We start from the raw sequence: 25,655 nt of genomic DNA, 5'->3' as shown, positions 1-25,655 counted from the left end.
TATTCATTAGCGCCATGCCAATTTGGTATGAGCCATTAGCGTACTATAAAAAATGTGTTAGTTGGAGACACGGCCATTTTAGGATCTGTGGTTTTGAAGGTAAAAAAAAATACACTCAGACTGTTTTTGTTGCACTAACTATGAGGTACTTACCCGTTCTGAACATTAGTGTAGGCAGGTACTTATTTTTTTGTATTTTTGAAGTTTAGTTTTCAAAAGATCGACTATAATTTATGTTTACCACATACATACTTATACATACCTACCTATTTAATTAAAAATAAGAATTGATTGGTAATAAAATAGTGCACATAAATAAGTTGCAAATAGGTACCACTTCTGGTCAAATGATCACAAGCACAGAAGTACTAGGTATCACAAGTTAAACCCCAGATTTTTTACTTAAATTGATAAAAATTAGTCGACTTTATTTTTTTTACTTTTCATTAACTGAAATAAAAAATCCCGTGCTTCTCTTGTTTTTTATTATTATTTGCCTTAAGTTAGATTTAAAAAAATACACCTACGCAACTCAAATTTACAAAGTTATCTTTTAATAAATTATCTTCTTGTGTATACTTAATTATTTAAATTATATACATATTTAGAGGGGATTGGCCTGTAGAATAAAGTGCTTTTCGGTATCAATATCGCGTCAAGTGATAAATGGATTGCGGATTATGCAAGTTATGAAATATCTCATAAACAGCCGAGACGAGGCGATCACGATCCGATATATCACGATTTTTGGACATCGACGCCCATATTGGAATTCTGCCGAAGATTCTTTCGGAATTTATACGATTGCGGACCAAGGCTATAAAGTGGAGTTCTGTAGAAATGGCAAATAATGTAATGACATACATACGACAGATTTTGTAGCATTTGACACGCCTAACCTAACGTTTTTATCAATCGACTTCACTGAAATATAAAAAAATTACATATTATTAGAAATTAATTTAAATAAAAACAATATATATATATATATATGTACATATAAACTGTTACTAATATCATGGTTATCAATTAAAAGTGCGAGATTACGAAGAACCTATAGTATTTTACAAACACGAAGGGGTACAGTATTGTTTTCATACAAATTAATTAGTATTTGATTTCGGTGTCACTTTTGTGAGTATAAATTCAACTTAATTAGCTAAATAATTTAATTAATTACCTAAAGTACTAGTAACTAGAATATTGCTTTGCTACCTATTCTATTTGTTATTAGTTTATTAAAGTGGACTTTCGTAACGTTTGATCAAATGAATTTGGTACTTCCATACTAATACTTTTTTTAGTTATTTTAAAATATGAAAACCAATTGCTTATTTTGGGAAATAGTTTCATTTTAATACCTAATTATATCCTCTTGACTTATTCAGGCCTCCAAACCCCCCATCAAAGACCTCGTGTATTAATATTAATTAATGAAATTGTTGAATTGCTTGGTTAAGGTTGTTATTTTTATTTCTTACGCTTGTAAGGAATACAAAGAAAAAGTGTGTACCTATATTATACATAAATATATGAATATGTATTTATTTATATATATTTACACAAAATTAGCGTATGACATACAATTGTATACCTATATTAATATACCTAAGATATATATAATTATATACCTACAACCTATTGTTATTTGGGATCAAATTACTACTAATGGAAACTTATTGTTGCCAAAATAGCCAACCTTTACATATTCCATAAATATTGTAACAAGATACGTATTCGTATTGTACCCTCATCAATTATTAAAGTCTGTTAAAACCGAAATATGATATACCCATATTTTTATATGTCGTATCGCGGTATATGTATATAATATATTATAGAATTCCATTTTCTGAGCAATAAATTTTTTTACGACAAAATTTGGTTATTTCGCCGGCCATGAGTACGCAAGTAATGTGTATGCATTTAAATTACACTCAAATGCGGCATATGTGGCACTTCCGCGCGCCCGATGTGCACTCGCGATAAATTAGCTTTTACTGTAAAGTAATGATATAACCAGCTTCGTTCTTTTCAATCTAATCGATTTAAATTAATAATGATTGCTCATTCGAGAATTACACAGCTGGCATAAATGAATATCTGCAGAAATAACGCTGCAGCCGCAGCAACTTTATTACACCTACCTACCTACCTTGCTCTAAGTGCTCTAACACATCGGTCTCCAAACTACGGCCCGCGGGCTGGTTCTAATCCAATCTTATATTTGCAAATTGGGCCCGCAAAAAGCGCCTAATTCTGTACGATCCGGCCGCGAAAAGGCAGCGAAAACCTGACTGTAGCCCTCAGGTCAAAAGGTGCTCCCTGCTCTAACTCGCCAATTCCTACGTACACTGATATTATAAAGAATGACATCTAGTGATGTCATTCAAATATCATGCATTTTGCTCGTACTTGTTCACCGTACGTGTATTGGCTCGGCGAGAAGCACTAATAATTTAACATGATTCAAATATCAGTCTGATGTCAGTGTACGTTCGAATTGGCCTGTAACTTTCAGCTCGAATATTTTAATTGATTGAGAGCACATTAAAAAAAAATAATTCCCGCGTATCGCCCGTCGGATCCCCATTGTCGTTAAGGTTATTGAAAACGTTAAAGCTGTCTCAGATTTTCTTTCGAAAGCGCCTCACAAAACTCTATTGTGCTCAGTTGAATCGCGTCTTAATTACAAAACGGGTGAATATTTAATTAAAAACTTTCCGCACGCGAGTAATTCCTTATTCCATGTATACGAGATTGAGTCAGCGGCGATTCCGCTTTTCTGCGAAGCCGTCGACATTCGACAAGGGTTTTTAATTGAACGTCGACCCATTGTGCTCGTTAAAGCGATTCAGAGTTAATCACCACGTTTTTCGTCCGGCGTAATGGAAGAAAGTAATTATCAATTAACTGCTCGATAATGGATCGTGGCCGCTTATCCGAGCTTATCTCGACGTATCTATCTAGCTGTGTAACGACCGTTCCCTCTCGGTTTATCTTATTAATAATGAATTTAAATTTGTCATCGATCATTTTGCGGCTTATGTCAACATCCGGACTCGGGATCAGCCGGCCTACTCTAGATACTTTTTCCAGATTGGTTAACTTTGTTATTTCATATTACATTTTCATATTACATGCATTGGTGTCGGATAATTTCGTTACTTTATACATGTGAACCGGTATATTTTTTTTTTATCGGGCTAGTTGGAAATTTTGATAGGGTATTAGTATAGGTGTTAGGATGCGTGACATCGGGTGGGTGCGAAAACGAGAATCGTGGCGGCTGGCGAAGCTGCGCCGTGAATTAGCATTGTAAATGCAATCACAGGTGTCAGACGGCACTCGCTCATCGAATTTATACGCCTTCCGCTCACCCGCCATCCATACCACAATTTACTGTCTTTAAATTAATTCCATCAGCAACACACCTTGACTACAATGACGCGATAAGTTTCACTTAGGATCCTTGCTATATCTATAAACCGGACATATTATATTCTGAATTTTATGTCTTTTTTTTATAAATTCATAAGCGCGAAGACTGTCTTTTGACAATAAAACTTATAAAACCTCTCATCAATCAGCGTTATTGATATCGGGACCGGATTCGTGATAGTATATTGCCAGATAAAAACAACCATTAAGCGGATTAAAACATGTTCGGAACCAATTAAGGTTTTAAGAGCCGACAATGTTACTCGCGGTACGAGTTGACGCACCGCTATTAAATCTCATTAAAATAGCTAGTCGAGGACGATCACGAATGCTTATTTACTGCGTCAGGTCGAAGTTATTGCAGTTTAAGTGAACGTTTAATCGTTGCATCTGAGCGTTAATTAAGCTGCATTATCGCTAAATCTGACGCAGCGCCGGCAATAACAAGACGAGGGCGGGTTTATGCGACGCCAAGATGGTTGCGTTGTCTATTATTTTCTATTCTCATCTTACACGACTCGATGTCATCAAAACTCCTGCCTAACAAGCAACGTATAAAGATATAAGGTATCTTTATTTGCGTAGTAACTGAAAACATCAGAAAGTATTGCTGAAATAAGGGCGATGAACAGTAAAGGCAATGGCAATCACTTTATACATACCTACTGCAAATCAAGACTCCAATACCCAAATACGGCGTTAGCAATTATTACCTTTCTAAAATTAACGCTGCAATTACATTCTATGTATATTTTAACCGCAAAACTTAATTGGTGTGGTGTCGGGGTGTATTTATACAACGTTTAATTTAGTGATTCATTACATGTTAGTCATTAGTGTACCGGCTGCGATTTCATTACGCGATCGTGTCCTGCCGGTGCGCTATTTTGCAACATTTCAAAAACGACTAGTCTTTTATACAACCAATATTGATATACATCTTTTTTGATATTAAGGGGTAATTTGTAATTAAAACTGCCTGTACTAAATGTTTACCAGCTTAGATATGATTTGGTTCGCAAACGTATAAACTAATGGTTTACATGAAAAAACAATTTAATGGTAAACAATTGAATTTTTAAATGCATAGTGAGGCAAAGTACGTCTGGCAGTTGGTTCTGAATTGTTACATACATCTTTAAAGATTCACCTCAGTCGGGACTTTTGCCTCTTCTAGAATCAAAGAAATAAACCCGGAAACAAAAGTTTGGTCATAAATACAGTTCACTTCCTTTAATAAAAACGCAAAAGCTTAATTAAAATAAATAATGACTTTTGTGTAATGATGTTATCTAAATTCGAGCGAATAAACTTTCTATTTCATTAGGAACGTCCAATTCATTTGCATAAAATTATTTGCTATTAAAACGGAATTAAATACTTCACATTAAATGTATTGTTGCTTTGAGATTATAAATTTTAATATTATAAAAGTTAAATAAATAAAAAATGGAAATAATGGCATTAAGACAACATTAATACTAAGGATGTTGCCGAGTCGATTAAAGGATCGATGCGTGAATTGCGTATTAAAAGTAGGTATATTCTTGTGCGAAAGCTATCTATCTAAACTACCTACTGATTAAAACACTTAGCTGCCACTAGGGCTTGCAATATCGGATGGTTTCCAATTCCGGAACTGATTTTCGATATTGGATTCCAATTCCGGAATTCCGGAACTGGTTCCGGAATTAGGGTTTATCATATTTTTATTCTATTTTTTAGTAAAAAACAACAAAAAATGTGAAATTCACATAACTTTACGTTTATTAAAATTAGTATTGTTTATCAGAAATTTAATTTTAAGTAGGTACGTTTTTTTACCACCTTATTAAAATGGTTATTTTTATTCACTTCAATAATACGGGGTATTTATTTGAGGAAACTATAGTTACTAGCAAACCATTCGATGCATAATTTTATAAAATAGTTAAATATAATAGCTTCCTACTCTTCCTAACCTAGTAGGTAGTGGTGTTGTTTAAGAAGTTGGAGGTCTAAGTTTGGCTTTTTCCTTCCTAGTTCCTAATTATGATTCAGAATATCATATATGATGTGCTTCTACGCAAGTAAATCGCTCTGCTTTATTGTTTTTTTATGTTTTTATTATCAGCCCATTTTGTCCCACTGCTTTAGCAAACGGAAAAGTAAAATATACCTATACTATAGCTCACTGAATGACTAAGAAGCACTTAATAACGACAAAAAGCACCCGTACAGTGTAGTTTCTTAACAATTTTTAATAATAAAGGTATTAAAACCTACAAAAAGTACTTAAATCCAATTCCGGAATTTTCGATATTGAGTGGTATCAATTCCGGAATTGTAATATCGGAAAATTTGTCCGAGATTCCGGAATTTCGAAATTCCGGAATTCCGGAATGCAAGCCCTAGCTGCCACACTTATTAATGTGTATCGGCTGTAATTAGGAGCTTTACATCCCAGTGCCACTTTAGGCAAGTGGTGGCAAGTTCGTTTTCAGGGTTCCGTACCCAAAAGGTAAAACGGGACCCTATTACTAAGACTTCGCTGTCCGTCCGTCCGTCCGTCCGTCCGTCTGTCTGTCACCAGGCTGTATCTCACGAACCGTTGACAGTTGAAATTTTCACAGATGATGTATTTCTGTTGCCGCTATAACAACAAATACTAAAAACAGAATAAAATAAAGATTTAAATGGGGCTCCCATACAACAAACGTGATTTTTGACCAAAGTTAAGCAACGTCGGGCGTGGTCAGTACTTGGATGGGTGACCGTTTTTTTTTTTTTTTTTTTTTTTCCGTTTTTTTTTTTATTATGGTACGGAACCCTTCGTGCGCGAGTCCGACTCGCACTTGCCCGGTTTTTTTTTTACTTCTGTGTATTGTTAAGAAGCTGATTTAAAAAAATATATTTACCCTGAAATCTGCTCTAACGCATAACAACCGCATATGTTACTCTGAAACACCGTTTCGAATTCGAATCTGTGCTTTATGGCGTGTGAATACTTTGTACCAATTATGTACTATAAAATAATGTGTTTTTCAATGTTACATACGGTTGTTATACCTACTTTATAAGGCAGATGTGTCATCGGATCCAAAATTAACGTTCTAGCATTTCTAGTAAATAAAATAAAAATACATTGAAAAGTAGCGTTAATGCGACTCGAACATTCGGGTATTTACTAAACTTGATTCGGACAACCTGCTCTCGCTAAATGGCTAATTTTATGCACCATTCGGCTGTAATTATTGACAGTTATTAGGCATATCCTGCTAGATATAATATACTATAAAGTTACAAAATAACCGTTACAGTGTTAATTGATTTTTCACATGCAGACATTCCATATTTACATAAAGATATTTATTTATATATTATTTAATTACTCCTTTAGGTATAGGTTAACTGGAAGAGATCGCTCTTTGAGATGAGTTCGCCTTTGTACTACACATTTATGTATTATCTAATGTAATCAATATTCCTTTTTTTTCGTACAATAAAGTGTTTACTTAACTAGGTACTTACAATATGTTTTTAAATTTGGTTGTACAAAATATACATGCAACTATGTATATGAAAATTGTTTCACTGTATCTACTATACCAGGGGTTTCCAAACTTTTTTACCCGAGGGCCATATGCGCCTCAGAATCTTTCGCGCGGGCCACCGTCGCCGTCGGCGGGCCGGATTGCAACGCGTCGCGGGCCGGGGTTTGGAGACATACAGGAGAGAATACAGGGGTGTATTATACCAAACATAAAATTAAAAATTACATTGGAAAACCACTTGCTTAATATTGCGTGAGACTAACGCAACAAATTTTAATTTAGAACTGGTTTTTCATTGGCTGTTGCATCTGTTATGCGGACTTACCTAAACATATACTCTGTACCTAAACACATACAGTGATTTAGTTATGTACTGAACAGCATTAACTATAGAGGCAACCCCGCAGAAACGCAACACAAAAATAAGAAGGCTCATCTCATACTCTCAGCGAATCACATGTCAACGTTTTCTATGAAACCACCGATTTTTTTCGAGGTTTCGGGGTTGGCTCCATAGTAAAAGTTGTTCAGTATGACCTACATATTCCCCTTCAGAGTATGGTCAGACATAACATCACTCTATAGGTGCATGTTTCATTTGATGTATTAATTTTATGCAAGTTAGAAATGCAGATGTTATTATAATAACGAGAAGCAGTTAGAGAGTTATGTTTTAATCCTATGAATAAATAGAGCCGTCTGAAGAACAAGTTTAACAAAATTTTATCGACGCGATTATAGCATTCAGCTTACGGTACATGTCAAATTAATGGTAATTGCTAATTATCCTGGCTGTGTTTATGGCGAGACTGGTTGCACGGCGCGACGTGGCGTGGCGACGTGGGCGGTTGGGTATTACGATATTAAAATTGTATCATTTTGCTATTATTCACGCGTACATTTCGCTTGTTCGTACATGTATCGTCGCGAGCGCGAAACATATACGAACGATAACAAAATGATATCATTTTACAGCGGAACGTAGGTTCGAATTGACCTCCAGGTAGGTTTTTCGATTTTCTACTCTGTTAAAGTTTTGATATTGATATCTCGATCGCACTGATTGGTGTGCGCGAAATGCACAGCGAGTCCTATCATTAGGCATCTCGCTCGCTCACAGTTATTAGTGCGCGCGATATTGCACTGCGAGTCGTGTCAAGATTGTATCATAACAATATATGTATAAACAGAATATCACCTCAGCGACTTATTACCTACTCCTTATTCACTCCATATCGTAATAACCGCTAGGTAGAAGAATCAAAAATTATTATCTATCCCTTAGTTGCATGTATTTTTGATAATTCTTAATTCTAAGTAATTAGGTTGGTACATAATATTACATGATAGCGTTTTACATAACTCATTGAATCACGCGCGGTTTCTCGTGAACTTTCCTTATAGCCTCGCCCAATTATCGCAATTCGCAACTCAAAATCCCACTAAAAATACACTCAATAAATTTAATAAGCTTTTAGTCGATAACGACGTGATATCATTTAGATTTGACCACTCCTTTTAGGATTTCACAGCTTGACCCAATGGATCCAGTATTTCAAATTGCATAATTTAATTAACATAATTTATAATAAACATTTTGAATGCAAATCGTGTTAAACATTATGTTTATTAATGGACACGAGCGGCAATATCGAAGCATGGTTGCTGGGCCGCAAATACTTATAGAAAGCTCCCATCGAATTACTTGTCTAAGTATATTGTGAGCATTGAATAATTTCCGAGTAATCGCTGATAGAATCAAACCAGGCACGCGAAGTTGCGACGCAATAAAGGTAATGTAGGCAAGGTATTTGCCAATATCCTCGTCGAGTGGCCCTCCGGAATATCTTGAGATTGTATTCCCCCTACATAAAAATTGTTCCCGAATAGAGATACTACCCGGATAAATATTCAATTTCACTACGGACGAAAAAGATTTGATACCTTTTGTACCTACCTACTAGCTTTATTGGATGATAGCCTTTGGAATGGAGTGGATAATCGTATTCATAGTTTTTTGCCAAATAAGATACGTTGTAAATAAATAATGAGATTTTGAAATAAATCATGATTTCTGTCGTATAAATATTTTAACGCAATAATTATAATATATTTACATATACGCATTATAATGAAGCGGTTCTTGATTTAATAATCAATTTATTAATATTGGATAGCGTGTTGACGTATCTCATTTGTTCGCGTAAATAATTGGGTGAGTGTTACACAGGGTGATTATTGCGGTGTGACAGTGAGCGATGAGGAAATAATCGGCGGCGTATCCACGATTCGCGACTAGCGCCGCGCCGGTAAGAAAACGACATGTAGATGAAAAGGGCAGCTGAATCTAATACAATCGGGGAAAGCGATACTCCGTTCTTTACTAGGGCTGTCGACTTCGTCACATTTTAATAAACTATTCGAAAGATAAGGTCAAAATTATTTTTGTTGTCATTTTGTTCTTCTACTAGTATACCTATTGAACTATACAAAAACGGATCAAAATGATTTTTTATGTGTGATTTTTTGGGAGTGTACTTGTTTCGTATAATTAATTACCATTGATCCGAAATAGCCAATTACATGTTTACCCCCATATTAAACATATTCAAACACCGCTTACATGAAACTCAAATAAGGGCAAAACATTTTAATTAACGTACGGTTTTTCCATTAGTAAACATTTTTCCTCATTTCTTACTTAATTAAATATTTTAATGACGGCGCGCAGACATTCATTTAGTATGCTGAGCGATATTGCTTCTGTATTTCATTTAATATCCTATTCAACGGTTACACAATAAAAGCAGCGGTATTGTTATACGGTGACTATAAAATGAAACAACGAGCAATTCTATATTTATGCCCCATTTCCTATCACACGCTGATAACTATGGGGAAGTAGTTAAAGAGTAATGTAAAGTTTTATTGCGTTCTGTGATACTGGGCGCACAATGTTTGCTAGGGCTGCCAGATACAAATTTCAGGAGTCTTGATTTTTAAACATAGTTCTTGATATGCACCCAAACCTAACCCAGCAAACGGATAACTGTCAAATTTATGCAACTAAACACAACCCTCATTTTAATTATAAAGTATCACTAAAAAATCTCAGTCGCTATTCAAAATGTCTTGACATATCTGGTTATAGTTTCAACAATGAAAATTTCTGAGAAGGCCGGCTGGTAACCCTAACCGGGACGGCGGGGTATTGAATGAGATTGCTTCTTACTTCGGCAAATGGATCACGTAGTGGATGAGATGTCACAGTGTTTTAACTTATCCCAATTCGACTGATCTCCAGCCCGATAGGTAGACCTTTTAGATTCGATATTAGTCTTATTATTATCGATAAAATCTAGTGGGTCTTTTGTTCCTTATTCTGAAATTTTATGTTCTATACTTGATAGCTACTGTAAAATATAGACTGATCTCAACTTGCATAATGCATAATCAAAACAAAAATACATTCTATTGTTTATTTGTTCAACTGTTATGTTTCCGAGCTAACCGATATGATTCAAGCATCGGTTTGATGTCAGGGGCCCGTTCGAATTGGCCTAATAGGCCACATTAGCTATTTAACATTTGACTCATTAAGAACTTCGCAAAAGCTAGATCAAGATGTTGCTGTTTTCATAGTCCTTCATATGATAGATGTTTCTGATTGTGATTACAAAAAAGGCATCTTAATGATTTATGTGATAAAAATGACCATTATTAGCTTCGGGTTGAGGGATACGTCGTATAATCAAATACGTTCACACCCTGTAATTGGGAAATTCCCGCGTCGGGCCCGGGCGTAGTCGGCGGGTGGGCGCTGAAAAACAATTTCACGCCAAATCTTAGCCTGTGTTTTCCTATTTCCTTTTTATTTATCTTTTCGTCTTTTCTTTTCTGGAGAATCAATTTCACGGATGAGTGTGGCGATGATCGCAGTTCAAAAAGCGAGGGAGCGCACGTATGCAGTGGACCTGTGCTGAGTGAGTCCAGGCACGGGATAAGTAACAGTACTAAACTGGAGAAGATTATCTCAGTTGTTGATGTTTAGCTGACGTAGTTAGTCGTTCGTGGTGTTATTAGAGAATTGTTGTTGATATAAGTAATATGACTGAAAAAGGTCGATAGAATTAAGAAGTTTAGCGACACTATAAAACTATAAAATATATTTTGTATGACAGAGTATAGATACTGTGAAAAAAACACCCTATATTTAATTTAAATTTAGAACGCCAGTTTAAACGTAAATAAATTTGGCCGCGCGCACACACTTGTAGCACTACGTCAAAAATTCTCGCAAGCAATTGAGTGAAATATGTAGGTACCAACGCTTGTAGAGACTCAGTAAAAATCGGAGTAAGCCGCTGGTGGGGTCCGGTCCGGATCCCGTCCGGGACGTCCGCCGTCCTCATTACCGGCGTGTCGGTACCGCGTCCCGATAATAAGCTTTCTGCTCGCTGCTCCTTGTGATTGGATGGGCGATGCGTGTGTTATCAGCGTATGCGGCGTGTGATATACTCGACCCAATTTTCTTTAGGACTCGGTGAGTCTACTCAATTTACTGTGTAATGTAAGTATGGAAATGTAATTAAATAGAATGTTGGGCGTGTAATGCGTTGTAGGGGTTAAATAGTGAATAACAGTGATTGTTTTGGCGCCCACCCAGTTGGAATCGGCTCTGCTGACACGCAATAGAAAGAAGTATCCGTATCGTTGTACTGTATTTGTAGTTCAAGAAAATGGTCTCAAAACAAGTTTCTAAAAAAGTACTTTAGTTTTTTTGTTTTTCCAAAACATGCCATTGGTATTTTGGTATTATACTTTTAAACGGTGACACAGATAGGCCGTTTTCAGAGAAGCCGTTCAAATCGCCCGGCTCAAAATTGTCAGGCCCAGGCGCCGGCTTGCCCTCGGAATTGACAATTTTACGGGCGGTTTATTTCCGGACACCGAACTTCCTTGGTCAGATCTCACCCCCCTCCCAGCCTACCGCCCCTTCCCCTTTGATTGTTAACGCAAACCCATTCATCACTTACAAATATTGACACTTCGTCACTTTTTAATCAAGTTTAGTGTGTAATTAAACTTATCGTGAAGTCCCTTCCTACGACAGGCTTGAATACCTACAAGTAGCACGTTCATCATCTCATCCGCTCTGCGTACCATTTGTTTCATAATTGATACCTACTACACCACTACTCCGAGCTACATAAAATTTACATTGTATGTAAGTGTCTTAAGCGAAAGCTTCCCACTTAAAAGCTCTACAAATGCACTGAAAGCTCTTTCGCGCACTAATCCCAAACCTTTTAGCTGCAATCAAAAGCCCCGAGCGCTGGCGCGGGCCGACGCGGCGACGTGATGCTTGTGGAGGCGCCTAGGAATTTAATTTACATTTTTAATTAAGTTAAATTTTGTTCGGAGAGCTTTCACGGAATAGGAGTTTTCTTGATTAGAGTTCAGCTCCGGCTGAAGTTTGAGATTGATTAGTGGAGCTTTAATTGCTCTCTGCCGGTGAATAATGAATACGATCAGTGCGGAGTCAGAAGGGAGTGTTTAACAGATTACGACGTTAATGGATCAAATTGTTCAGCTTCACTTTCCACGTGTATGTTATTAGCCACATTAAATAAATACTACACTTATCACCAGCAACATACTTTATCCTTATTTTCAGGTTAGTGACAACGGATCTACAAAGGCATGTCCATGATTTGCTCGCGGAGCGACTGTAGCCAGCCGGTAACCGGCGGTCGGGGTGAATTTTAACGTAATGCTATTTAATTGATGGCGTTGATAACACAATCATAATGGAGATACGGATAGTCGCCGCGGCGGCCCCACCTCAATAATACCCAAATGGGTTTCCGCCGCGCACCCCAAATTACTGGAAGTGCCTGTAATGGCTTCTTCTCTCTCTCCGCTGCCCACTGGGACGGGTCAGGACGTAACATCGATAATGCTTCCCGTGCACGAGATCAAGCCCATCAGCACATTTACTTAAGAACTCACAACTTTAAAACTAACTATATCTTAGTAAAAATAAAGCGTACTAACTAAAATACATCGTGTTATAAAAGCATCTTTCGAAAGACCTCATATAGAAACCGAAACACCCTAATGGTGCCTTGTAAATCTGGTAGGGCTAGGGTTACCAGATGACAGGAATTTTCCTGACATGTCAGGAATTTTGGCCTTTTGTCAGGAATGGGGACGGAACACGAAAATGTCAGGATTTTTTTGAATTGATAGACTTTTGTTATAAATTACCTTTTTATTTACTTAAATTAATCCACAAACATTGTAAAAAAATAATAAATGAGATCCACTCAACTTATCAATAACTTCGTAATTATTAATTAACAAATCTTTACTCAATGTAGGTAAAACATCTTGTTCAATCGGACTACACCAGCCCCCCAATTTGTATCTGGTAACCCTAGGTAGGGCACAAAAGAGCTGTACTGAGGTAAAAGCGAATAAATAAGAGACTTGTGCCAAGCACTTTCTTAGAGTCGAGTCGAGAGCCAGTGACGTACGATTTGACGTAGAATATTTTATCCGGGCCTGCGACGTCGCCATCCATTCCACTTATCCCGGGTCTCTGTTGAATTTTTGACACGTCGACCGAGGATGCCCTTTTCTGTGGCTGGTTTAGTGTGACAGCGCCCTTTAAATTTGTATTATACGGGCGTGAAGCGAGCGACAATTACTCCTTTGTCGGCGTCGCTGAGTCGCGGCGACGGATTATTGTAGGGACTCGCGCTCTGACTGATTGTTCCTCAACGGCGATGACATCACGTAAGTATATATTGTGTGGGTACGCTCTTTGACTTCTTTTATGACCGCACAATGGGAGTTAAGTATCTTCAGCACTGCTCTTTTTATTGCCATCAATTTTGGATTACACAGTGCGGGCCCGTGCGGTCCTCGAGTCATTCTTTTGTGTGCGATTAAATTTGTATTCTGAAATGAGATGAAGCGTGGAGTGGATCACAGAGCCCATTACCGTGATCCGCGGCGGGGGCGCAGATGGCCGCCCCCACCCGCCAATCGGACCGAATCCGGCGCACAGCAATCCATATTAGATTTGCCCGCTCTCTCATATCCATTCTGAGATGTTCATATTTTATTGGGGCCAATAAAACGGATTCATGAATATGAGAAATGCATAACGAATACCGTATTTATGGTTGGAGGCGCGCTCGCTCGCGGATATGTCGCGGGTAATTTGATAGCCGCCTTTGTAACAGGTGCTGATGGGAATTTAGATGCGGGTATAAAAGTTTTTTTTCATTCACCCGATTCGTTTAAGTGTGATAGCACAGGCGTTCGGTTTTTTATTGACCATGTAGCCACATTTATTACAGATTTACGATATCGTAATATAGTATGAAATGAGAACACAGTGAACTTTTGTATTTATTATACCTAATTATTTTAATAACCATTACTTTATTTACTAGGCGGATTAAGCTTAGAGTTATTAATGTCCAAAGTTTCAATTTCCAGCTTTGTATGGACGTCTAAACCTTCGCGAAGAAATACCGTCTGACTGTGCGTCTATTATCCCTCTTACTTTGAGAATAAACTCTATGTCCTGGACACAGAATAGAAAATTATAAAGAGGCGGTTGATGTTTGTGGAACTCCGGAAAAGGAGCGTTGTTGTGTGGTGAATAAAGTTGATTTTAGAGAGTGGGGTCTAGAGCTTGGCTGGTGCCGTTTGACAGCAGTTTGTCGGAGTAATAAGGTCTCGCGCGGAGTGGACGTAAGGAGAGAATATCGTTTATTCTAATGAGGTTTCACTGAGACGCGTGCGCCGTCCGCTCTTAGCGATCCCCACATGTATTGCATCTCAGTAAAAATGCTTTGAGTAGGTATAAAAATACAAGCACCCGTCTCAAAGCAGCTAGCATAATTTGTTTTAAGAAATAAACACCTAATGCAAAGGTTGGCTTTGGTTGCAGGGTTCACTACAACTGTTAGTAACTCCTATATGAATAATGAGGTCCTTCTCTGTATTTAAGTAGTATATTTTGCCAGTCTTAGATAGATTTTTAAACGTTGTGTTTTTGTTTCAGATCTAATATAGTTGTGTGATGCAGAAGTGACGGCCTCGCCATGATTCGCGACCCCCCGGCCATGCACAAGCCTGACAGTGCTCCCAGTGAGTATTCAAGCTATACTTTACGTAGTTTTGCACGCTACTAATTAGTTGGCTCACAGACTTAAAAACCGGTTGCCCCAACTTCAATTGCTGGACCGATCAACGTCACTCAGCAGCAACTAGGTTCCTGTCTATGTACGAAATTATTATAACCATAATACAGACACAGATCATTAATTAAAATAAAACAATGAAAAACATAACTATAACATTCATATACAAATAAAATTGATCGATACACTGACAAAAAAAATATATTGTGCGTTAAATAAAATACATAAGCAAAACGACAATTCCGTTTTGCTGACGTCAATTCTTCATATTAGGACAAACAGGTCGCGAATAAAACGCAGGAAGGGTTGTGCCATAAACCGCCCGGCACCGTCCGCGCGATATTAAAAAGGGGACGAATGATATTGCAATATCACATTTATGCGAAATGTATGTCGGACACATACAGATTGTATTGATAAAAATAAGCGATTTTTTATTGTGCCCCACAATGTAATCGCAGGGTACACTTTAATAGCTCTAGGTTAATGTCACAATTTCGCTTTATTAGCGATTTGTGTACTTTTCTACCGTTACGGCTACTCCGAGCAGTGCGTTAAATTTACTCGCAGCTCGAAACAAGTGGAGCGCGCAGTCGCGCGAGTCCTTATCGTAATCAAATCGTATTTTACGCTGCTCGCTACGTGGTGAACCAATATTCTACGATATTGAGCTTGAGAGTGAATTACAGCGTCATAGATAGTGAAAAAGTATTAAACTTTCGCGATAGAAAACAATCTTTTGATTACTCTTTTACATTGTAGGTATGTTATTATTATCTCGGTCTGCTGATTTTTCAAATACTAGTGCATATTATCCGAGTGGTCGATTTCACTAAATTTTCAGAGGCATGACATTCAGAATCCACATGGGCACCCCGTAGTACCCGTAGGATAAGCACAAGCAGTGGCGGAAAATTGTTTAGACTCGTCGCAGACGGCGCGGTGCGGCGGCGGCGGCGACGTGGCGGAAGCGGGTCGGAAGAGTGCGCGGAGGCGGCCGGCGCTCCGCGCTGCTCTGGGCGGCCCTGATAAAATTTATGGCCACTTCCCCTTTAAAACAATATTGAGGGCTCAGTTGGGATTTATGTCTCGCCGCCGCTGCAGCGACTCAATTTATTCTTCAATTTTTCATACAATAACTCACACACGTATTACAAGTGATGGATGAAAAGGACTAACTTTCGGGCTTTAATAAGAGCCTCCAGATGCGAATCTCCAAATTGGATGAAGTTTATTGCCCACTTATGTTAGGCTTAAATTTCTCTCCGAGTCTTCGGAGAGAAAATAATTTATAGCACAGATTGTCTCGACTTTCTACAAGTTTGACAGCCGTTAAGAAACAATGATGTGCTTTACTTCCACTGCAATAATTCTAAAGGAGAAATGACACTAAGCAACTCATTTAAACTGAAATCTTCTGCAGCAGTTGGTAGACATTCAGTGGCAATGTAAGCTAAATAAATAAAGCTAAAGAATGGCTCACGCCAGGGCCGAGGAGTCCGACATGTCATTTTTTTCTATGACGGCTGATCGGTGATCAAGTGGTGCTTACCATAAAAAACGAAGCGCCGGAAGCTCCGGTCCGGCCCCGGCGCGGTCTAGCGTGAGTCATTCTTAAGTCAAATAGGTTAGTAGGTACTAAACTTACCTACATCATTTACAGTTGAAGTTAAAAACGGTGCACGGTGGTAACTCTACAAATGTGCGTGATTGTGCTTAATCTATTTAAATTTGAATACCTTCCTGCAATCAAATTAGTTACCTATACAAATTAAACATAAGTAGGAGTGGGAACTTTGGGTAACATAACACTGATCAGAAAACACTAACTTATAAATATATAACGATACCTAAGCTTATACCTAACTAACAATATCGCAATTTGGAAAGCTAGACGAATCAATTGATTCTGGAGTCATAAAAATCCTGGCAGTTACGAGTTATGACTCCATAACTACAGTTCCTTCAATTTCAATTTAGTTCGGCTCGGTATTTTTTAAGTAGTTAAGCTAGAAACGGTTGGCGCTATAAAAGTTCAGATAATTTTTGGAAATAACAACAAAAAGTGACAATGAATTTGATATTTGACATAAATTTAAATACTCATCAATAATTAAATTTTATAATATATGAAGCATTGTCAAAGTACCTATAGGTATAGGTCATTATTTTCTTACTTGTTTTAAGATGAAGTACCGTAAACTGGGGTTACTTATTTGATTCGTGGGGTAACCTGGATCAAAGATTTTTGAGGAATAGTTGATTTTTGAACGCTTACTTAAGAATTGTATTATGTGGTTTCACGACCTTAACAGAAATATGATAAAAGTGTTAAGAAACCAACTCCTTATAGTTAAATCGATGATCAAATTTACTCCACGCATCAAAGTAACCCCAGTTTACTGTGGTTATAACTTATAGCGTAAGTAATTACTTAGTTCTTTGTGACGACGTGGCACAGCATCCGGGCGATAATCTTATTAAATCTTATTAATAGCCGCAATTAATATATTATAACGATCGTCGTCATTTCAGATATCGAAACCAATATCAGTACGGTTTGCGCCATCCGATAAATTAAATTTTATATTTGCTCAAACAGAAAACTCTTTCTTGGAAATTATTTACCACTGCTATTAGGCTTGGTTCAAAAATTAATTTAAACTTTTACAAGGTTGCCGAGCTCCGCCGTAAAGGCAATATCAATTTGATAATTTTAATTAAAAAAACTAACTTCTCTGATGACAAAGTCTCGTACTTTTTTAATAACAGAAATGTGAACGGTGGGCCGTGTGGGAGGGGGGCGGGGTCCGTATTCTGTTGCAGATTTACACCAATTAAACTCAAAACACAGTATTGAAATTTGCCATACCTCCTACAATACTGCCCTACTAAGAGGGCAGAATATAGGTACTTACATTGCCAAAACGCGATGCCATGACATGCTTGCAATTTCACTGCGTTTCAATAGTGTTTACCTACGTCATGGCATTGGTCGGGAGGCAAATTCAAAGATACATTTTGATGTTAATATGATGTCATTTTGTTATAATTCGCCCGTGCCTCTCGCTCGCTTCAATACGTGTACGAACAAGTACAAGCGAAATGCATGACAGAAAAATTACATCATTTAGATATCGAAATGTACGTTCGAATTGGTCTCTTGGACGTTACGTTTGCTCTATAATCAACATGTTGGAACATTATTTTCAGACGCATGAAGCCTTTTTTTACCATTTAATATTTTTTCTAACGTGTGGCATTACGTAAAGAACCCGCACTGCCCCTAAATACATAATTAGCTTTATGATGCCTTATATATTGACGAAGAATGGAGTGGTACATTGCAGGCAGATACACAATAATATTGTTTAATAATTAGTTAAAAAGGAAATGTAATTATTATTATCTCTTTATTCATCATTCGTCTTAGGCTAGGTTTTTATAATATGAATATAAAAGTAAAATATAAAAACACTTACAAAACAATAAAAAATACATATAAACACATTATAAAAAACCTAACCTAGGGTGCCGCCAGCAGCGGGGCAAGGCCCAAGCTACCGGTGGTCAGAGCTGCAGAGAGAGGAACCGGCGGACTATCCGCGCCGTGTCCAAGATCACCGCCTTCTGCATCTGTCCCTTGATCCAACCACCTAGCGAGAGTCTCTCAAGATGTAATTATTATTATTAATACATTTAATTCAAGCAACATGGCTCATAGGGCTGTGAAACATACAAATTTAAAAATTAAAATACAAACTAGTAATAGGTAAATGTTAATTCTCAAGCAATCAAGTAATCCGCAATTCTCAAGTTCCTCAATCAAACAAATAATGAAATACGTATGTACGTGTAGTGCATAAGTTTTTTTCAGTCAACTTTAGTACTTTTTGTACTGACACTGACTGAAATAGCAAGACACGTTCGTATGTTTCCGTGAAAATACGATGGAAAATAATTATGCACTACCTACATCTGTACGCATTAATTATTAGTGCTTTTCGGTTTTCGGCATAGGAACTAATTAGTTACGAAATAATTAGCAAATGTTTTGTGTGTCGGCAATTAAATAACATTAGCAGCAGGCTTGCTCGTTAAGTTTTTACATGCGTTATTAATGCAAAGCCCGCATTTGGTTAAATCTAATTAGTGCCCGCATAATGGAATATCGCAACAGTGCAATCAGCCCCGTTGTTTAATAAGTGACCGACGACTAAAACTAAATAAATTATTAATAGAGGCGTCGTGCTAAAGAGGCTTATGTCTGAAATACGATGTTTAGGTTTTAATGTCACTATTTATTCAGAAAACATACTTACACAAAAAAAAATATAAAATCGTCGTAGAAATCTAATATTTTATCAAAATAGTTGTAAAACAACAACCAAAGAGGATTTGAAGAAGAAAGTTACTGTCATGGTAAATTATGTAGCTACAGTTCAATTACTGCCATCTTTCGACAGAAGATTAAACCTGTTTGAACCTTATTCTTTAACTGATACGTGTTAACTTTTTAAATATTAATATTCACGCCATCTACTCGAGCATAGGCTGAAGGTTGTGGCGCCATCGCTCGAAAACATGGAACCATACCTTTGGCCTATAGTCGAGTAGATGGCGTGAATATTAATTTTTAATAAGTTAACACATATCACTGAAAGAATAAGGATCAAAGTCAAATGGCGTTCTAACAGTTTTATGTTTTGTCGAAAGATGGCAGTAAATTTACAGTGGCTACATAATTTACTTTGACAATCCGTCTCTATAGACTTTATTCTCTTTGCAACAACGGACCAGTTTAAAACATTGACAATGACAACATCAGATTCAGATTAAGTAATGTTTTTTTTTTATCGAGACAAGACTAGCTTCTACTGTAGAACTGGAGTTACGACATTTTAGAATAAGTACACATTCAAATTTTTAATAATAACTAAAATACTGGGTGGCCGGATCACGGGTCAGATGCAGAAGGCGGTAATCTTGGACACGGCGCGTAATATAGTACGTCGGTTCCTCACTCTGCGGCCCTGACCACCGGCAGCTTAGGCCTTGCCCCGATGCCGGCGGCACCCTAGGTGATGTTTTTTTATATTGTGTTTAATATATTTTTGTAATGTTTTGTAAGTGTTTTTATATTGTAATTTTATACTCACATTGTAAAACCCTGGCCTAAGACCCAAGATAAATTAAGGAAAACTGAAATACAATCCCTAGTGAAAAAAAAAAACTATCAGCGTATTCCTCGTTTCAGTTAAAATGTAGAGAGCCAATAAAATTATAGAGTCAGAAATATGAAATGTTGTCAATCGGCCTGAGTGTTGCTCGGACGAAAACTTGGAAAGTTGTAAGTTTGCGCTTAAGCCCATTTAGCAAGCAGCCCCACGATATGTAGATGTAGAGCAGCTGCAACCGCAATCATTATACGAATCCATTAGTATCGCACTTTAATACTCGCCGCGAAATAACGTTTTCGTAATGAATTTGGACGCGGATTTCGTTTTTAATTTGCGTTAATCGCGGTGCTCTTTCGTGAGAATAGTATAATTTAATTGTAAAAATAATTCATTGCTGTCTTGACGTAGATTGCGATGATTATAAGATTACATTTAGATACTGAATCTGGATTAGCTCTTTTTCTTTCTTCCTCGCGTTATCCCGGCATTTTTGCCACGGCTCATAGGAGCCTGGGGTCCGCTTGACAACTAATCCCATGATTTGACGTAGGCACTAGTTTTTACGAAAGCGACTGCCATCTGACCTTCCAACCCAGAGGGGAAACTAGGCCTTGTTGGGATTAGTCCGGTTTCCTCACGATGTTTTCCTTCACCGAAAAGCGACTGACAAATATCAAATGATATTTCGTACGTAAGTTCCGAAAAACTCATTGGTACGAGCCGGGGTTTGAACCCGCGACCTCCGGATTGAAAGTCGCACGCTCTTACCGCTAGGCCACCAGCGCTTAGTAAGACCTACATAAACAGAGTATGTATGCACCGTACTGGATGCCTTAAAACTAAAATACTTTTAACTCAGAAATTTATTAAGCCATTAAGACACGACGACGAAAAATCTGAAACTATTTAAAAAGACACATTTAGCACGCTCTTTGCGTTATCTTGAGTCATGTGGTAATTGGCATGACATTTACAAGAATAGCGAGATGCAGGTACGGAGATGTCGGAGATAGCGAGTTAATTGCAGTACGCAATGAACGATTGTAAATTGCACAGAACGATTGCGGCCGTCACGCCGGTTCATTACAATAATGGACCGCATGCAGAAACGATTTAATTCAAATACTAATACCAATTTAATAACAGCAATTAAATGCTAGGTCTCTCGCGTCGAATGATGGTCCATGTGACAGTTCCTCTTTTGGTTTGGCCAGGTTTGGCTTAATTTAAGAAATAATTGAAGAAATGTGTTCTAGCGTACTTAAATGTTACATTTCTTAATAAATTAATATGATACACTTCAAAAAAATGTCTACAAATGCAAATATTATACGTAACAGCTACTCCATATAAAAATGAACTGTCATAGGGACCAATAATCGACGCGTGGGGTACCATCAACCGTAAAAGTGCATGGCGACTTAATGAATGAATTCATTCACAATTTCTCCATGCAATTTCGCAGCTCACTGTGTTTATAGCGCGTCACGCCGAATGCATCGAAATGCATAAATACCAGTAAGGTATTTACTATTTTTACTTTTTTTGTTATTTACCAGAAAGCAAACATTGTTAAAATCAATAGCTTAGCTTAGTCTTGAGGAAACGGGACCCACAGGACGGCGCTGGCGTTCGTTATCCTGCGATCTTCAGAGTAAGAACGAGAGCGCGCAACCAATATGATTATGACATAATTTTCAGACGTCAAATACAAGGTAAATAATAAAGCTCCTGAGATTTAATTGAATACGATGAATGTTTGCACACGCATGGTTTCATGGCAATGCGAGCACGTATGCAGATACTATCGTCATTCATGTCTGTCTGTCTGTCAAATTACACTTTACTTCTCTTGGTCGATTCATAAGAGCTAGTAAGGAAACAGAACAAGCAGAGCAGGGCAAGTTGCGAAAGATTGACAGACAGAGAGGAAGTCAGACAGGAAACAAAGAAAACATTCATTTTGGAAATGGAAAATTTTCTTTCCCATACAAAAGTATGAAAAGTTTCCGATGTTTTTCAAAGTGGATACCTATTTCGCAAATCTGTAATACCTTACTATCTAATGTTTGTTATTTATACAGCCAAAACAATTACAATTTTTTTATACGATTCTAGATTTTATGGGATACTTTTTGAATTCTGATTTCCGAAGCACTTAAAACGGAGGGTGCTATTTTTGAGGTTTAAATAATAAACAACGTTCAGCCATTTTAAATGTCAGATTAGCGGAAGATGTCGTTTAAGAAATTTTATGGGTACCGTTGGTTCCCTAGTGGACTTTAAAACCGAGGAGTTTCAAAGGTTTAGTAATCTGAAACTTCACAAATTATGCATATTTGAACTACCAGGTGTAGGTATATACTTTCATTTTCCTCAAAATATAAAAGCAGGTTTAAAGGTCACGATTAATTAACCCTGTAAGTAATCTAAAAGAGCAAAGGTCCGTCGCTAGCAGCCTGGCAAACAGTTTCAGCAAGAATGGACCAGAACAAAAGGCCATTACAGATTCCATTTAGATCTCATGTTTAGAAGCAAATTCGCCGGGAAATTAGAAAATTAATTTAAAGTTGGTAGAGTAGTGCGGCGCGAGAAATCGCGGAACGTATCCCAGTCAACGAAGCTTAATTGTATCTGCCAGGCTGAACTAGCTTTGATATTTTGTAAAATTGTAATTCAAAATCAATTAATCTGAATTATGCAATGAAAACCGACAAATTGACATGTGTTGTTCTTATAATTCTACCAAGCTGTCTAAACCATGTGTGTTAAGCTGACTGACTTTTGACCCTAAGTGACATTTCCCCGATGAAAAACGTCACTTTTGACACTGACAGATCAGATCCATAACTGTTTAAAATCTAATTCGTGCCTTGATATTAAAATCAGAATACGCCGGAAGGTGACAGTCCATTTCCAACGACAGCAGCACTACCATTCATTTTACCATTTTACTATATGGAAATTAACAATAACACCAACGCGTTCGTACCAGTAGTCCATCTGCGGTCAGAAATGGAATGTTACCCTGATAGTCACCTCTCTGACTGGCATACGCCGCAGCGCCGCGCCGAAATAGCAATATTATACTCGCGCCATTGTCGCTCCTCTCACGCCAAAATAAATTACTTTTCATCCATTTCCGGGTTTCTTTTCATTTCGCCGCCTTAATACGGCGCCGGCCGGCTGTGTTGGCTGAATTAGTACTGCCCGGGCAGTTCGGTAGCCAAGACTCTATCAAATTCCCGGCCCCGTGGTAATAAAACGAAAATAATACGAAGCGGCTTCCCCAGCCGATATTTATGTGCCGACCACATATTAACTCACCTTTTATTGGTTTACCGTATGAAGGTAATTGGTTCTTCGCTATGGCGAATAAAATTACAAGGTAAGTATTTATTCGATATATGTATAAGTAGGTAGGTACCTAGATAATATTGGAATATAAACCATTGTGCTGAAGGCCGTGGCATTGAGGCTTCTCTGAATCAGAGCTCTGTACTTACTTCCCGGATATCACTTAGATATGGATAGAAAATGCAGAACCTGAACCGTTAAAGGTAAGCCCTAGAGATTTAAAACATATATTCTTCAAATGTTGCCGAGCGCAACTATTTATTTATTGATGAAGGGTATGAAAATGTAGTTGATACTATAGGTACTTCTACACAGACTAGTATTATGAGTAGTATCGTAAGAGTAAGTGTATGTTCACTCTGTTACAACCCGATAACCCTGAAGCTGTTCAGTGTAACCACATTATAAAGGTAGTACACCTGTAAATACCTTTGCATGCCCTCATAATCTGGCTTTCCAGGAGGCGAGCCGTTTGCTTGCTTGTCGCCATCGCGGTCCATATATAATAATGCAGCTAATGATAAGAAACGCGTGCTAAGTGTTTGCTTCCTGAGAATAGGAAAAACTTGCATTAAACGCAACACGAACTAGCATCGCATTATAAGATGCGCTCGCGCAAACTCAGCGCGTCTGCATCACAGATCTAATACGTAGGTACGTATAGACAAGATTCCTTATCAACGATCAAAAACCCGACGAAAATCGGAATAGTGTCTGTAAATCACTCAGAATTAATATGTGTGAATTATATTATTTTGTAACAGTATATTCCTAGATGTAAGTAGCCACCAATTCAACTTGTCGTATTATCCAGCCCGCTGACCTGACCTTATATTTTGGTAAATTTAAGCGGGACACTAGGACGCTAAAAAATCCAATAGTTATCAACTTATCACGTTTGTCTGTCTCTTCATTAGCGCTATATGCGATCTGTGGTCTTCTGCATCGATAATATCGATCCAGCCATTAAACGGGCTCCATAATTACGCCATTACACCTGGAATGGGCATAACAACCGCGAACCGTCGCAACATTCTTCGGCGAAGTGCTTCGATTGTGGTTTAACGATGCTAAGCATGTTGTGTGGAAAGGTGTATTTATGAGATTTAATGTCCCGTTGACTATCGCGCTGGTTGCATTGAACGGCAGTTTAGTGACAAGTCTAAATAAAATAAATAATAATGTATAAGGTGTTGGGTGTTGGTCTACCTACGCAGCGTATGGCGTCAATTAGAGACCGATACCTGTGGCACCGCATCTGAAACAATTCAACTCTTGGTGTTCACTTGACGACTGGATTCTCAATTTCTGATGACAATGGTCTTTGAAATTTTCATTGATAATGAGAAAATACGGTAAAATATTTAAAAAAATAAGCTGCGTTACCTCAATATTAAGTGTATAGTTTTCAGTACATGGTCCGCTGATCTTTTTAACTGGAAACCAGATCGCGGGTTCTGAGAATGTTGAGGGAAACCGCAGCTTGTCAAGACAAAAAATGTCCATGTAACGCGATAATGATTATTATTATAGAGGATAAACCATACTTCGGTCGTATCATAATAATAATTAAGGTAAAGGCACCTATTACCGTGGTAGTTAAGGAACTTTTCAAAAGAGATCCAAAAATTAAGGGTATCAATGCTGTCTAACAGCCAGGAATATTTTTTTTTCATCAGAGCATTTAATGAACTTTCCGTTTCACACGTTTTTGGATTCATTTTCGGTTATTATATGTATTAAAATATTTTTTGAAGCCAAAATGACCAAATCTTCTATTACCGTGGCAAGGGACAGGCTGTGATTCTATTATCGCGAATTGAGCTTTCATTACCGAGGGTACAATTGGCATGATTTTTCTGCACTCGTTAATAGAAACCAAACTCAAAATTCGAAACCTAATACCGAGGGTTAAAACAATA

At 37.6% G+C, this 25,655-nt stretch overlaps 1 protein-coding gene across 1 annotated transcript in view; it reads left to right on the top strand.

Moving 5' to 3' along the window:
* LOC134806883 (LIM domain only protein 3-like) overlaps positions 1-25,655 on the top strand; it is a 50,891-nt gene that overhangs the window by 11,621 nt on the left and 13,615 nt on the right. Inside the window, exon 2 of the mRNA XM_063780302.1 lies at positions 15,058-15,143. Coding sequence (XP_063636372.1) covers positions 15,098-15,143 — 46 coding nt within the window. The 5' untranslated portion in view covers positions 15,058-15,097. The remainder of the gene's footprint in view (positions 1-15,057; positions 15,144-25,655) is intronic.

Source organism: Cydia splendana, chromosome 3 (assembly GCF_910591565.1).
Source record: "Cydia splendana chromosome 3, ilCydSple1.2, whole genome shotgun sequence".
Classification (NCBI taxonomy): Eukaryota; Metazoa; Arthropoda; class Insecta; order Lepidoptera; family Tortricidae; genus Cydia; species Cydia splendana.
The sequence above is the reverse complement of the archived record's forward strand: the minus strand, read 5'-3'. Positions and strand labels throughout refer to the sequence as shown.